General features: G+C 42.1%; 1 protein-coding gene across 3 annotated transcripts in view; it reads right to left on the reverse strand.

The window, feature by feature from the left end:
- Usp3 (ubiquitin specific peptidase 3) overlaps nucleotides 1-15,441 on the reverse strand; it is a 79,499-nt gene that overhangs the window by 3,125 nt on the left and 60,933 nt on the right. For all 3 annotated transcript variants that reach the window (XM_076925372.1, XM_076925373.1, XM_076925374.1), the window contains exons 10-14: nucleotides 12,034-12,140; nucleotides 11,856-11,936; nucleotides 1,392-1,510; nucleotides 1,034-1,147; nucleotides 862-929 (exon numbers count right to left, since the gene is read on the reverse strand). In XM_076925372.1, coding sequence (XP_076781487.1) covers nucleotides 862-929; nucleotides 1,034-1,147; nucleotides 1,392-1,510; nucleotides 11,856-11,936; nucleotides 12,034-12,140 — 489 coding nt within the window. The remainder of the gene's footprint in view (nucleotides 1-861; nucleotides 930-1,033; nucleotides 1,148-1,391; nucleotides 1,511-11,855; nucleotides 11,937-12,033; nucleotides 12,141-15,441) is intronic.

The following is a 15,441-nucleotide window of genomic DNA, read 5'->3' on the forward strand; positions in this document are numbered from 1 at the left end:
CCACACAAATCCAGAGAGGATGCAAAACTGTCCAGTGTCAACAGTATCAGGAAGACACCACAACCCCTAGCCATAAAACAAGAGTAGGATGTTGGGAGAAAGATGATAATTATTGCCAATACAAAGTTGCCAGTAGACTGGCAGGAAAGATCAGAGAGACTGGGAGATGACTCAGCAAATTCCCTATCTTTAGCAGGGAGTCCAGGAATAAAAAGTGAGGTAGAAGAACATAGAAATATTTCCATAGTAAAGACATTAAGAGTCCCTGCTAACTACTGATGTGGACTACACCTGATCTTTCTGATGTCTATAAAAAGTCCTACAAACTTAGAAGTAGCAGGATGTTTGTAACAGAGGAGGGCTCGGCCTCCTGGCAGCCTCACAGCTATGACCAGCTCATCTACAGTGAGGGAAGGAAGGAACTGTGATGCGGGTGATGGCTTGCCCAAGTAGACTGGTCCAAGTTTGAAAGTAAAATAACTATTCTTTATTAGACCAGACATGAAAAAGATACACCCAAAGTACAACCCAAACTTCCAGGATGAAGAAAAAAAATCATGTTATTTGGCAAAACTAAAAATTAATCTTTAAAAGTAGATGACAGGGTATGTTATTTCAAATATTACCAGTTCTTCAATCTGAACTGGCATAAGGAACCGAAGTGTAGTGGTGCAGAGTAAAAGACAGAGTGTTCCTGATCCTCCTTCCACAGGCTCCTCCTGCTCCACACAGAGGAAGTCTGTACCCCTATAATGACTCCGAATCCATTTTTAGGGAGCCTTGAGACAATCAGTGAGGAACTAAAAACTGCATCTTGTGTGGCTACCAAGTATTCCCAACTCCAGTAAGCTGGCAACTCACCCAGAGCCATGGTGAACCACCACAGCAGCAAGGTCATACAGGCAACTCTCTGGGCCACTGTTCTCCGGCTATAGAATAAAAGAGACGGTCCCCCAAGTTAGGAGTTAGGAGCAGTTGTCAAGGGCAGCCCAGTGCCTGCTTCTCTGAAGGCTTCCTCCCACTGCTGCTTTACCTCTAGTAGATAGCACTTCATGTCCAGGCCTCTCAGTGGGAACTGAACGTATGTATCGACTTTGTTTCTTAAATACGCTGTCCAGTGAAACCTTTTCAGGTGCAAGCACAGCGCCTGGTGACAGAGCAGGGTGGAGACTGAGTCAACTCCAAGTTAACTGACCCTTCAGTACCACCCAGCACTACAGGCTCAGTATGTTAGGTGCCCCAGTTTTTCTTCTGACGCTGACAGTGCTCTCCTTCTGGACACCTTGTAAAGTATCAGAGGTTTCAGCTTTTAACTGCAAACCCATAGACCAATCCAGAACTGCTCACATAGTTTCCCTGAAAATCGACCCTAACTGAAACACATCTCTGACCTTGGGAAGTTTTTGAATCCAGAACTTTTTTGTGGACTTCTGTTTCTTTTTGCACTTGTGGCACATATACAACTCCGTGTCATCAAGTTCCTCCAGGTCGGTGAAGCTGCGAAGACAATCTGGGAAGAGATTGCGGTTACACAGCATTATAATGAGGTACTTTTATAGGCAGTGCACTGTGGGAAAAAGACTACTTTGAAGTAAAATGAGCCAGGTTTCAAGCTTGCATTTTTTTCAGCTTTGTAACTTTCAAAAAATCAACCACCCTCTGAGCAAGCTAAAGACCAGAAATGTTTGCTGAGAAGAGAAAACATGTTTAAAGCACCTAGCTCTTACACTTCCCATGTAAATGCAAATAAAGATGGATTCCTGATTAAAGCAACATCTCAGTAGCTATTTACTCTCAATGTGTGACGATCCAAGCACATAAAAAAGTCAAATTTAGATCAAACATTTCAAGTCTTGTTTTAAAATGAACATAGAGTGTAGACAGCTAATCTAAATCCTTCATCCACATTGTCTAATTCGAGCCCCCTAGATAAGGCAGAGCTACTATATTTCTTTTAAAATTTGTAATTGATTAATCTGGGGGTTGGTAAACTGGCCAGCAGCCTAGCTCTGTAGATGAGGCTCTGTTCACACGTGGTCTGGCTGCTTTTATACTGCAAGAGAAGACGAAGGGCCTCTGTGCTCACTGGGCCTGAACAAGAAATGTTTCTGAACTCTTACTACAGTTTGTAACTTAGAATCTGTCTATGAAAGATCCGTATCCTGTGTGGAGAAATACAATGCCTCTGTACCCAACTCTCAAAACAAGAAACTGACTCTAACACTTGAAGCCTGAGTCTACACTATGTCTGCTGGAGCCATGGAGGGAACCCTGTGCAGATGTCTCACCAAATCCAGGTTATTCACTTCCTCAGCTTCTTCCTGACTGTGGCCCCTGGCTGCTGTGTTAATCTCCCTGCTTATCTTTATAAACTGTGTATTCTTAAAACAATGTATTTGCTTGGTAAGTTGGGCAAGAAGCAGAACCTGGCTGGGCAAGGAAAGGCAATGATGTCACTGTTCTCAGGAGTTTCAGGTCAGTCAGCCTTGGCCTCCCTGCTCTAGTGCCAGAACGAACCCCTTAGGGAAAGTCAGCCAGGACAATGTTTAGCAGATCTTAGGTGCAGCCTGATACTTGATGAGCCATCGTGGATCATGAGGCGCATGCATTTGTCACTGTGCTTTGGCTCCACGATAACAATACCGTCAAGCCACATATAGGCTCCCCCTCAGCTCAACCTTCACTTCCTCCTTTAACCCTTTCTCAGCTTTCCCTTCTTTCCTCAGCTTGATCCTGATGGATCCTAATTTATCTCAGTGGTCCTCAAGACATACTATTTCAGCTTTACCCTTCCTGGAGCAAGCCTCAGCTGCTAAACCCACATTTTAAAGTAATATATAAGATGCTGTATTCTCAGGGTCTCTCAAGTTCCACTCTCTGTAACCACAGAGATCATGGGCTACAATGCAGACTGGCTGGCACTATGACACCCTTTAGATGGTCACTATGGTGCTCTCAAGTTCTGAAACTAACCATGGGTGTTTTCACCAAACAGTGTATGCTGCATCATGTAAAAAGCTGACTGTGGCAGGGTTTAGAGGAGATGAGCAAAGGGCCATGGACTGAGGAAAAATCAGTTTCCACATTCATAATTACTGTTTAACACTCAGACTAGGATAAAAGAACTCAGCATGATAGAAAGCCACAGATGAAAAACTTGAGGGCGAAATCCCACGAGTGAAAGCAAGACAAGGAAGAACCCCAATGTTCCAGTCCTAGAAATGAGGCACGAAACAGAAATAAAGACAATCTAAAATGAAAAGGAAAAATTAAACTCTGTAAATAAAGAACCCTATGGAGTCTAGTAAAGAAGTTAAAGTACGTGGTCAGAAAGACAACATTAACAAGACGTCACTTTCTTCCGAGGTGTGAGAGTCAGTGCAGTTCCAACAGGTTCCAGCAAGGGGTCTTGTGAGAAGCTGCACCAATGGCTCACAGCATCCAGCACATCAGCAAGAGAAAAGCTGACCCCACCCAACTGCCCTATAAAACAAAATCATCAGAAACAGAAACAGCGCCCATACGTAGTTCACACTTGACAAAGAGCAAAGCAGGAAAGCTTTGGGGACAGCAGTACTGGTACATGGAGATAGCCATGCGCCATAAATATCCAGATGGCACTGCACCTCTCACAAAACAATTCAGACAGGTCAAAGATGTCATTACAAAACATGAACTCTTCAAAGATGGCATATAAACAGTTCAGATGGCTATTTATGTGGCAGTGGCTGCAATACTGAAGGCAGGGCCCAGGAAAGCACCTACAAAATAGATGGTATGCAAAAGATACGATCAGAATTGAAAAGACAAGATGCTCACAAACACGAATGCACTTCCATACACTAACAACGCACCAGCCGTAAAGGACACAAGACCATTCTATTTGCAATAGCATAAAAACATCAAACACAGAGGAACATGTTAAAGCAGCAAAAGACTTACAGATGAAAAATGTAAAGTATTCATTGAAAACAAGCATGGAAACACTCCCCCTGGGTGCGGATTAGTCCAGCATGGGAAGGCTGTTATTCAGAGAGGTGATTAAAGTCAGTAGAAGGCACTGCCAGGCTCTTTAGGTAATGGAAATTGTTGCTTTCAGGAACTTGATGTCTCAGACCAGTGGTTTTCAACCTTCCTAACGCTATAACCCTGTAATACGGTTCCTCATGTTGTGCTGACCTCCAACCATAAAATTATTTTTTTTACTACCTTAGAATTGTTAATTTGCTAATATTGAGAATTTTAATGTAAATATCTGTGTTTTCCAATGGGCTTAGGGATCTCAACCCACAGGTTGAGAACTGCTGTAGAGGTAGGTACTGAGATTTAAAGAGTGGATATATCAACATTTCAGAGCAACTCAGTTGCAACTTTTGAAACGGAAACGTACACTAGCACAGAATACCAGCTGGTCTCCCATCTACCACATCCATGGGTAGTACATCTCATCAGCCATGTGGGCAGGATGAGGCTCCACACTTCACATAAGCAATGGCAAAGCAGGTGTATGTACCAGCACACCAGCACCTGCCATAATCCTATTCCCTTAGGGAAACCAAGTATAAGTGTTCCTCTGTGCTGCTTGTCCTGTCCTCTACAGTGTCTCCTTACCCGTCCTGTCCTCTTGAGATGCTTGCACAGTGACTATCCAGTATGTTTCCTCACCTAAATTACAAGCAAGATCAAGATGAGGCCATAGGAAAAACCAAAATGCACTAGAAGGTATGAACAGGGTAGGTACAGTGGTGACCGTGAGTGGTAGGTGCTGGCCTTGGTTTTGAATTGGGTGGCTCTAACTGCTCTAAGACCTCTACTCAGTGCCTCTCCTCTCCCTCCTGTTCAGCTGCCTCAGGAGCTTCACATCCGCCATGACAGATGTGATTGGCATATTATCACAGCTGCATCAGGTCAGAGTGCTCCACAGGAGCCTCCCGGGAAGCTAAGTAAAGGGAAAACAGTAGGACCTGGCTGGGTTTGGGGAGATCTGCCTACTGCATCAGCCTCCACTCTGGGATCTCCAAAAGCTCCCTTTCCCTAGCGTTCCAGAAACCCCAGTACTTTATCTCATGGCAAAACACAGAAAACCAGCCCAATATACCCATCCCATAATTCCAGTCTTTTAAGTTCTTTTGTTTTGCCTTCTTGAGACAGGCTCTCACTGTGTACCCCAGGCTGGGCCAGAATTCAGGAGGATTTCCCTGCCTCCATTTTTAAATGTTAGGTGTGCATAATCTGTAAGCCATTTTCAAGTCACAGAGTTGAATAGCCAAATCTTTAACCATGGTAAAATCCCGTGATAGGCTAAAGGATGCTTGTGTTCTGCAGTTTTGTTGTTTGCCCAGTTTTCCCTAAATTCTAGACTTACCAGGTTTCTTATAAAAAACAAACACAAAAAGGTGTGTGTGTGTGTGTGTGTGTGTGTGTGTGTGTACACAAAGGCAGGAGTACCACCTGAAATGTCACTCTCAGGCATGTCACCCGCCTCCTTGGAGAAAGTTTACTCTTTGGCCTGGAGCTCACTAACCAGACTGACTGGCCACCAAGTTCTAGGGACCCTCCTCTCTTTTCCTCCCCAGTGTAGAGATCACAAGCATGCCTGGCATTTTTACTTGAGTTCTGATTTCTACCTCAGAAGCAAGTACTTCATAGCCTTGTGCTTTGGCAGCTAAACTACCTTGCCATCTAGAATAAACATGTTTTTCTATACTAAGGAAGGTCGTTTTTAAACATGTATGTGTTTTTATTCAAGACGACTGCCTCCCCAGAGACAGCGTATCTTTAATGTCTACAGAAGCGAGCACTGTCAAGAGTGGCCCAGAATGTACTGGTGTGTTCCTCTGTAGAAGCCCCTATCTAAAAGCAAACCACATGGCTGAGGAACACTCGATCAGTGCCCTCACCTTGCCAAAGCTTCCCTGATCTCTGCTCATCTATCGCTGAGGGTGTGGGGTATGCTGACACTACATTATTGCATTTCTAGGGAGAAATAATACCACTTTTTGAAGCTCGAGACTCACATTTGAGGGCCTCTATTTCACAGCTGGCAGTCTTCCACATGAAGGAGAATGCTCAAATAGCGTCTCCATAGAAAGAAGGAAGTGAAGCCGGTGTGTTTTAGTTGTTAGATCATCTTTTGAACTCTATAAAGAATAACTTAGTGAACCCGTAGTTGGAAAAGATACATATTTTATTGCCTTTAAAAATTATATAATAAATGTTTAAAAGTCAGAAAAGTTACAGTTACAGTTCTTCCTGGATCACACTTTCATTAGAAAAGTTCTTAAGAACTGCAATGCACATGAATTGTGCCTAATGGTGCAAGCTTTAAGGCAGGGGGATTACAAGCTTAGGTCTTCTTGGCTATGGAGCAAGCTTACAGACGGAAGTGGGGTTAAGACCCTGTCCTCAAATAAAAGATACCAAAAGCTTTGCACACAGCTCAGTGGTGAGCCTGCCTACCTATGTGCAAGCTCTTGGGTGAACCTGGGTTCAATATAGCTCCACCCATGAAGAATGAAGGCACACACTTTTTTATCTTACCTAATTTTCATCACTAGTCTTTTATATAGTGTGTGAGAGTGTGTGTGTGTGTGTGTATTTACTCATAAACAATTTTACAATATTTTGTGACTGTTCCTTTGGTGCAGCTATTAATGTTATAAATCTATTCAACCCTGACCTATTGGAGGTCACTGGGGGTTAAATCTATGCCAGTTTTGATTCCAGTCTCTGGCAATAAGCAGTGCTTTAACAGAAAAACACTGGCAGAAAACCTACCAAGACAAACTGGGCAGACCTTCTCCAGAGCCACCTTCCACCTGGGTGTGAGGTTAGAACTGTCACCTGATTTGGAACCACAGCCCTGGATGTGAAGGAACTGCTCAAGCAAGGTCTAGAGCCAGTCGACGACTCCCAGGCCAAAGTCAGGGCTGTGCTTTAGGACAATGAAGCTTCTAGAAACTGTGCCCACTGTCTGATTTGATTTGGTCTTGCTCCAGGTTTGAAATTTCTCTTTGTCGTGTAATATACACATATTTTTTTAAATCAACAACTACTGTTTTAGCCTTTAGAACAGTCCTACCCAATTTCTCTCCTGCCTCCACTTGATCTCTTTAGCTTCTGGTAAGCAATGTCTACCTACAGAGAAACTTTTGAACAAATTTAGGGAGTAATTTTGAAGAAAACTGTGCTGCTACGATGCTGGGTCTTCACACACATGGCATGGTTAAGGCTTCTGTCTATTACTTTCTTCCTCTACATTATTTGTCTCTTTTATGTAGCCCAAACTCAAAATTCTCCTGTTCTAGCTACAAGTGCTGGGATTATCAGGTATTCTCTACCATACCCAGTGGTCTTGAATATTTTTAAGTTTATTATTGAATACTTGTGAGTTTTTGCTGCTACTATGATGTCTTTTGCTGTGTCCAAAATGATTTTTTTCTCAATTTTGTTTTTATTTATTTATTTATTTATTTTTGGTTTTTTTTTTTTTTGGTTTTTTTGGTTTTTTTGAGACAGGATTTCTCTGTATAGCCTTGGCTGTCCTGGAACTCACTCGGTAGACCAGGCTGGCCTCGAACTCAGAAATCGGCCTGCCTCTGCCTCCCAAGTGCTGGGATTAAAGGCGTGCGCCACCACCGCCCAGCCTTCTTGTTTAATTTTTATTCTATTTTGTGTATAGGTGTTTGCCTACATGTATGTTCATATTCCATGTCTTTACAGTACCCCAAGAAGCCAGAAGAGGGCACTAAATGGCATATAGTTGCAAGCTGCCATGTGTGTTCCCGGGATCGAACCCAGGTCCTCTGGAAGAGCAGTCAGTGCTTTTAATTCTGGACCATCTCTCCAGACTCTTCCTCTATTTCCTATGTGACCCACTCACTAAGCTTTTCTGTGTTTAGATTAGTAAATCAAAGTATAGCTTGTGTCCTTTGATTCTTTTTTTACTGAAGAATGAGTGAGGCTAGGGATGTATAGCTCAGTGGGAGAGAGCTTGCCTCACATGGTGAAGCCCTGGGTTCAATCCTCACTACTGAAGCTCAGGGTGAGCTCAGGATGTAGCTCAGTGTCAAGTGCACAGTTAGCATGTGTATGGCATTTGGTTCTGTATGTAAAACAAATACACAAGAGAGACTGATTAAATGTTTTAGGTATGTAATCAATCTATCTGCAAATGCTGACAGTTTGCTCCTTCCTCTCCTGGGGTTTATTTGCTTTGCCTATTGGCCTCTTCCTCTAGAAGAGGGCGAAGTGACCACATTCAGTAGCAGGGTTCCCAGCTTGTATGGTTTAAAGGTGAAATTCCCTGCCATAAGTACATGTGTTTCAACACCTGGTCCCCAAGGAACCATGCACTGTTTGGGCAGGCTGCATGAAGCCTGGCTGAAGGAGGTGGGCCACTAAGGAATAAGCCTTGCTGGTGATACCCAAGACTTGGATCTGCTGTGAGCTCTGTGCTTCCCAGTCCATAAGATGTGAGGTTATATCACAAGCTCCCACCACCACAGAGAGAGCCGTGCTTCCATGACCTTCCCATGGTGATGGACTGTGATCTCTTACACTGTGAGCCAAAATAAACCCTTTCTCCTCTTATGTTGCTATCTCTGCATTCTCCTGTGTTAGAAAAGTAACACAGAGAGGTGGTATCAAGAAATGGAATCTGAGTTGTCATAAATCTGACTTTATGATCTGTGGGCCTTTAGAACTGGTTGTAGAAAGAATATACAAAGGTTTGGAGCAACAAGGCAGAGATGTCCTAGAATTCTGTCAACAGAGCTGAAAAGCCTCTCTGGCAGAAGTAGAAAAGGATCGGAACCTGACAGAAATGCAGACAGTAGAGTGAACTCCTGAGGGTTAAAGGACTCTAGTGGGAACTAGCACACAGGCTACAGTCTGCAGTATCTGTGTCCTGCTACCCTGAATAAACACGAGTTATGTTATGGCCTAGTGTGTATGATGGAGGAAATTTTAGACAGTATAATACACAGATTGTATCATGGTTATAGCTCACTGCGTTTTTCCAGATTTACTCGGAAGCAGAGAAAACATTAAGAACATATGCGGTTTTGAAGGGAGGTCTGAGCAGTTTAAACTGGATGAAGTGACTTGAACAAATCTATGTTGTTACGAAGATCAGCACTGCTGAAGACAAACCCTACAATCTAGAGCCCAGTGAGACACATGGCTTAGTGGGCAAAGGCATTTGCTGCCAAACCTGATCTCTAGGACCCAAGAAGTGGAAGGAGAACAGACTCCTTCAAGTTGTCCTCTGATCTCTACACACAAAACTGTAATACAATTTAAATGTTAATACTTTTTGTTGGAACAACAGAATTGCACTCAATGAGGTCTCATACAAGTCCATTTGAAAGGAGAGGCTTGAATAGAGCACAACATTCAAGCCTCTAGTAAATACTCAAAAGGATATCCTAGGACAGTGTCCAAGTTCTGCTCTGCAGTAGACTTGAAGCATGTAAAAGACTTACAGGCTAATCATGTATTTCCATCTCTACATAATAAATAAATTCAACATGCTCTAGTTGTCTAGGATGCTCTAGTATACAGAAATATTTGCTTTATGTTTGGATGGTTCCATATGAGGTATATATAATTGTTAAACTTTCTGAATTGAGCCATTTCTTAATTCATAATGGACTTGTGTCTTTTGTCCAAGCTTTTACTTTGGATCTAGGTGCATCTTTACCAGTGAAGGGTATAACCTGTAGGCAGCAAGGATAGAACTTTAAAAATTCTGCATTGCAAAGTAGACAAAAAGACATTTAGTCATAAGGAGGTTACAAATCACCCCCAACACACATTTCAACTGGGTCATGGTTTGTAGGAGGTTTACTTTTATTTCTTTCACAGTAGAGACATGACTTTAAATCCCTGGGTATCAAAACCATTGAGAATAAGTGAGTGTTGTAACTGATAGTGGCAGTTAAGGCCTCTAGGGAAGCTCCAGGGGTCAGAGTGGGCTTTCTAATCATACAGGAGGCTACCACCACATCGGATAGGGTTGAAGCTCAGCAAGGGTTTGAGTGGCTTCCGGAAAACAGCAGTGTGGTATCTTTGCCAGTTAATTCTTTAGACTATTTTGCGTGCTGTCTCTAGGCTGGCTAACTTAAACTATTTACATTTAAGATTACTACTGATAGGTAAAGTTTTCCAGTGGTTTTCAGTTTGTTTTGTGTATTTTTGTTTTATCTTCCTGTTTTTAATTTGGTAGTTTTCTGTCATGCAAATGTTTCACTTTTAGTGAGTTCAGTACATTCCTGTGTTTTTCATGGTAACAGCTACCATGCTGTTGTTTAAATACATAATTTAACTCCACTTGGCCTATGAGGTTTCTGCTATAATAACTACTATAAATATACAGTATTCTCCAAGTTACTTTCGCTTGCCGTCTTCAGAACTGTTTTCTACTTCTGACATGTTCACTACAACACACTGTTGGTGACAGTCTTTTCTCTTGAACTTGGATGCTCTGAGCTTCTAATATGTGTGGACATCCAGTTTCTCTGAAGATTTGGGAAGTTTTCTGTGCCTTTCACCCTTCCCTTACTCTTTGGAGTAAGTCCTATTTATGAGGCTTTCACAAACACTCACTGCATAGTTTCCTGTTCTATGTTCACCCATAGTGTATGCAGGTCAAACATAGCTAGTACCAGAGCATGTGGCTTTGTCTGCAGTGCTGGAACTCTAGGGCATGGACAACTACTGCTCTGACCTCAAGGACAATTCTAGGTGACACTAGGCACTCTGCAGCTGTGGTGTTAAACCTGTAGATGAGAACGCCTCTAATTCCTATGTGCTAAATCCAACTCACGCCAGGCATGAGGCCATCTTAGCTGTGTTTCTGGATATGTTGTTCCAACTACCTCAGTTTTCCAAGGGGACAGCAGTAATAACACTAGTGTTCTGGCATAATTGGGTATGAGTGGGACTCAGAAGAGCTGCCTTCTACTCTCTGAGGTACATTCTATCCCTAAGGTAGATAGAATGCTTGGGCTCTAGGGTGGCACAGTAAATGGCTCTTGAAGCAGCTCTGTCCACAAAGAATCTCAGGCTAGAGGACTGTGGGGTGCTGCCTGTGGTTGGGCCCTGTGACTGCTGCAGATGGAATTGCTGGCATTTTATTGCCTACCCTTTCCCTTGCAGTGGAGGAGGCAACTGGCTAGGACTGTTACAGTCCTGCACTTTGCTTTGTCTTAGTTTCTGGTGCCTTTCTGACTCCCCATGCTGATTTCTAAAGTTCTCCTACCCCCTCAAAACTCACTTGTCCAGATACACATTTTTGCACTGCGTGTGGAGACACATGTCTTGAACCCAGCACTTGAGAGGCCAAGACGGGTGCCGAGTTGAAGGCACAGCCTGGTTTACACAGACAGTTCAGGGCATCGGGGCTGCAGTTTCCTCATGTACCTAACGGCACACAAGGCACTCCATACAGACATCTGGAAGCTTTCCCATCAACTTTCAATCAAGTCTTTTTCCTTGATTATCTAATACTCATTAAAAAAATAAATAAATTCAAAAAATGTCTTGCCATTTAAAAGCCAGTCTTGGGACCTTCCTAGACATTACACCACTTGGTTTCTGAAACTATTGTTGTAACTGATGAAACTCCAATAAGTATTCTTTCTTTTAAACTAAATCCTGTTTCATTTGGCTCAAAAAAAAAAAAAAAAGCCAATATTAAAAAGACAGAAAAAAAGATAAATCTAAGGTACTTTACCCTAAATTGAGATCCCTTATAAAACAGGATCTGGGGAGTAAGGAACAGCACAACTGTGAACACACAGAGATAAACAGACTGTGAGCTCTAACAGAACACTCAACATTACATGACTCACCTCGCAAGGAACAAACTGGCCCATTTTCCTGATTCTTAGAGCGCTTGCTTCTGAAATGACTTGGAATATCTAAGGAGAGATCTTAAAAGGAGATAACACAGAGTTGTTAAAAACATGTGATTTCACTGCAGGTTTACTGAAGAACACAGCAGCATATACCCTGGCCAGCATGTCTTACCTAGGAATGGATCAAACTTCCTCGACTCTGTCCCACATATGAGGCAGTTGACCTCGTTCTGGAGAATTCCTCCAAATACTGCTGTGACAACAGTTGATGCTCCATTTCTAAAGACAACACCACATGGAAAACATCTTGGTAAAATGCTCTTTTGATACTTAAAACATTAACACTGGGCAAGCAGATCTCATGTATGACTGTACACGAGACCAGATGACAGCCTCGTCATCCCTAGTACACCCCTCGAAAAGAAGCAACTGCCTTACATTTAGTCTTTCACTTATGCAAGGCCTTGCTGAGGATACAGAATGTTCCAAACTATTTGATCCTCAACCTAAAGAAGACATTTAATATAGATTGAGTAAAAAAAAGTGCTACATATTTGTAAACAGTTCCTTATGAAACAAAGAAAAACTTAACCACTCTAATGCTCCATTAATAGAACATGGAAAGCAAAAGGAAGAACACCGGGCTCTAAACCTTGCTAGAGAGGAGATCCTTACACCAAACAGCAGTTACAACGTTCACAATTATTTTATCAGTAAAAAGTAAGGCAATTGGGGCTGGAAAGATGGCTCAGTGGTTAAGAGCACTGACTGCTCTTCCAGAGGTCCTGCATTCAATTCCCAGCAACCACATGGTGGCTCAAAACCATCTGTAATGAGATCTGATGCCCTCTTCTGAAGACAGCTACAGTGCACTCATATACATAAAATAAATAAATAATTCTAAAAAGAAAGAGAGAGAGTAAAAAAGAAAGAAGTCAAGCAACATCTCCTCTTGCTGGTATCTTTTTTTTCTTTTATACTCTCTTATTTTGAATTTTTTTCTATCAGCTTCAACACACACAAGTTTTCTGAACTAGTCAAAGGAAAGTCTGGCTATTGAATTGAAGGGTAAATGCATCCTTAGTTTGTAAAGCATTGCCACATTCCTCCTTAGGAAGGGCTGTTATATTTTGTTGCTACAATGAAAATGACCTTCTTTTAAAAGGATAAATCGTATCCCATTGTAAACAGCTTTTAGTTTTGCTTTTCAAGTTTTGCCAACTCAGTGGGAGAAATTAAATTTCCTGCATTTCTCTAGGTATGGATGAAACTGAACATTTTCATAGGCCTGTTATTTCTGATATTTTGTGGGCTTTTCTTTTTTTCTTTTTTTTTATTGGCTATTTCATTTATTCACATTCCAGATGTCATCCCCTTTACCCATTCTGCCCCCCCTCCAGGAGCCCCTTACACCTCCTCCTTTCTGCTTTTATACCGTTTGAATTACATGCAAGTATTAAGGTCAGTTCTAGGTTGCAATACAATAGATGCAAATAGTCAAAGAACAAGCAAGGCAATAAACAAATGCTGGTGGTCACTGTTTCTAAAGGCTTATCAGGATGACCAAAATATCTGAGCCTACTTCCCTGTCCTAGCCCAAAGTCATTTTCATGCCTGAAGCCTACTTCTTTGTTCTAGCCTAATATTTAGATTCCTGCATGAAAATTACTTCTTTGTTCTAGCCTAAAGTCAGATTCCTGCTGGAAGCCCATTTCCTTGTCCTTGGTCAATGTCAGATTCCTGCCAAGCAGCCCCCAAAACTCTCCACATTTCCCCTTTTTTACAGAAGACTGATACTGTCTTAGGTCATTCTGACAAGAATGCCTTCCTTACCCATCATGGAATATGCATTATCAAAAGCAATGTATTTCTGTCTTCGGTTGGTAAGGCTCTGTACAGAATCTTACCCATCCTTGGCTTTTGCCAGCCTGTTAAATTAATAACTCTGTCTGGGGATTCTTGCTGGTATCTTATCCCCAGGCTCAGGAACAAGAAAGGGCACCTGGAATATTGAGTGTCCTGTATATAAGCTCCATTCCGAGCATCCCTGTTTGCCATGTGAGAGTTCATAGCTGTGTATATTCTGCTATTCCTGCTTTTAGACTCAGATACTGAGACAAAGTTAGGACTCAGGTCATGCAGCTGTTCTTCACACTAAGCCCTTTATTTAACCAGGACACTATCAATGGGTAGTGAGGCAGGTGGTTCAGTGTCTGCTCTCATTAATAGTGCTATGATGGCCAAGTGTCAGGCCACATACTTTTTTAATCCCAGCACTCAGGAGTCTGTAGCAGGCAGATCTCCAGGAGTTCAAGACCAGTCTGATTTACATAGCGAGTGCAGTGAATACATAGTGTGATCGTCTCTAATAATAATATTAATAATAATAATGATAATGAAAAGAAGTGAGATAACAAATACTTACATGTGAGCCCTGTGAGACTATAAGCAATTACTTGAACCAGAAAATAAACCCTATTTTGCCTGAAGCAACCAGTTTCTCTTAGATTGAACAGCACTTTCTATACCACATGAAGTTAAAGCTACTTTCATGATGCAGACAAAAACCTATCCAAGCAACTTCTCCACTGCATACAAAAGAAATGGATTTAAAAAGGGTAGAGGGACATTAGGAACTACAGGACATAACCATTTCAGGGTCTCCATTTATACTGTGTCATAACCAAAGAACACATGAAAGGCAACAACTAACTTTTCATGCCAATGTGTATATGTACACTTGCCTTTAGCTGAAATGGAAACTGCTTCATTAAAGTAGTACATTAAAACTCATTCCCCATAATCCCTTCCTGGAAGAAATCAAGTTTTAGCCGTCTGATGGGTATGGCATCAAGACTCATAAATAACTTCCAAAGTGCTTGCTGTTCTGTTGTATTACATTTCTATCTCATCACCACTAACTCCTCCCTGCAAAAAATGCTTTTAACAAACATCACTTGATCATGAAATACCTCTGTTTTGGCTGGTTTTGTGTCAACTTGACACAGGCTGGAGATATCACAGAGGAAGGAGCCTCCCTTGAGGAAATGCCTTCATGAGATCCAGCTGTAAGGCATTTTCTCAATTAGTGATCAAGGGTGGGAGGGCCCATTGGGGGTGGTGTCATCTCTGAGCTGATAGTCCTGGGTTGTATAAGAAAGCAAGCTGAGCAAGCCAGGGGAAGCAAACCAGTAAGTAACATCCCTCCATGGCCTCTGCATCAGCTCCTGCTTCCTGACCTGCTTGAGTTCCAGTCCTGACTTCCTTTGGTGATGAACAGCAATGTGTAAGTTGAATAAACACTTTCCTCCCGTGAAACGAAGGAAATAAAAGGAAAGTTTGATTTTAGTATTTAATGATATTTTTCCCTGGCTGTCCTGGAACTTATTCTGTAGACCAGCCTGGCCTTGAGCTCAGAGATTTGCCTGCCTCTGCCTCTCGAGTGCTGGGATTAAAGGCATGCAACACCACTAACCAGCTAAAATTACAGTAATACTGTCTTTAAATACGGTAATATTGAAATTGGTCCTAAAAAACTATCCTATGAGGATTATACAGTGCAATCCCATTGGAATGCCCA

Source organism: Arvicanthis niloticus, chromosome 26 (genome assembly GCF_011762505.2).
Source record: "Arvicanthis niloticus isolate mArvNil1 chromosome 26, mArvNil1.pat.X, whole genome shotgun sequence".
Classification (NCBI taxonomy): Eukaryota; Metazoa; Chordata; class Mammalia; order Rodentia; family Muridae; genus Arvicanthis; species Arvicanthis niloticus.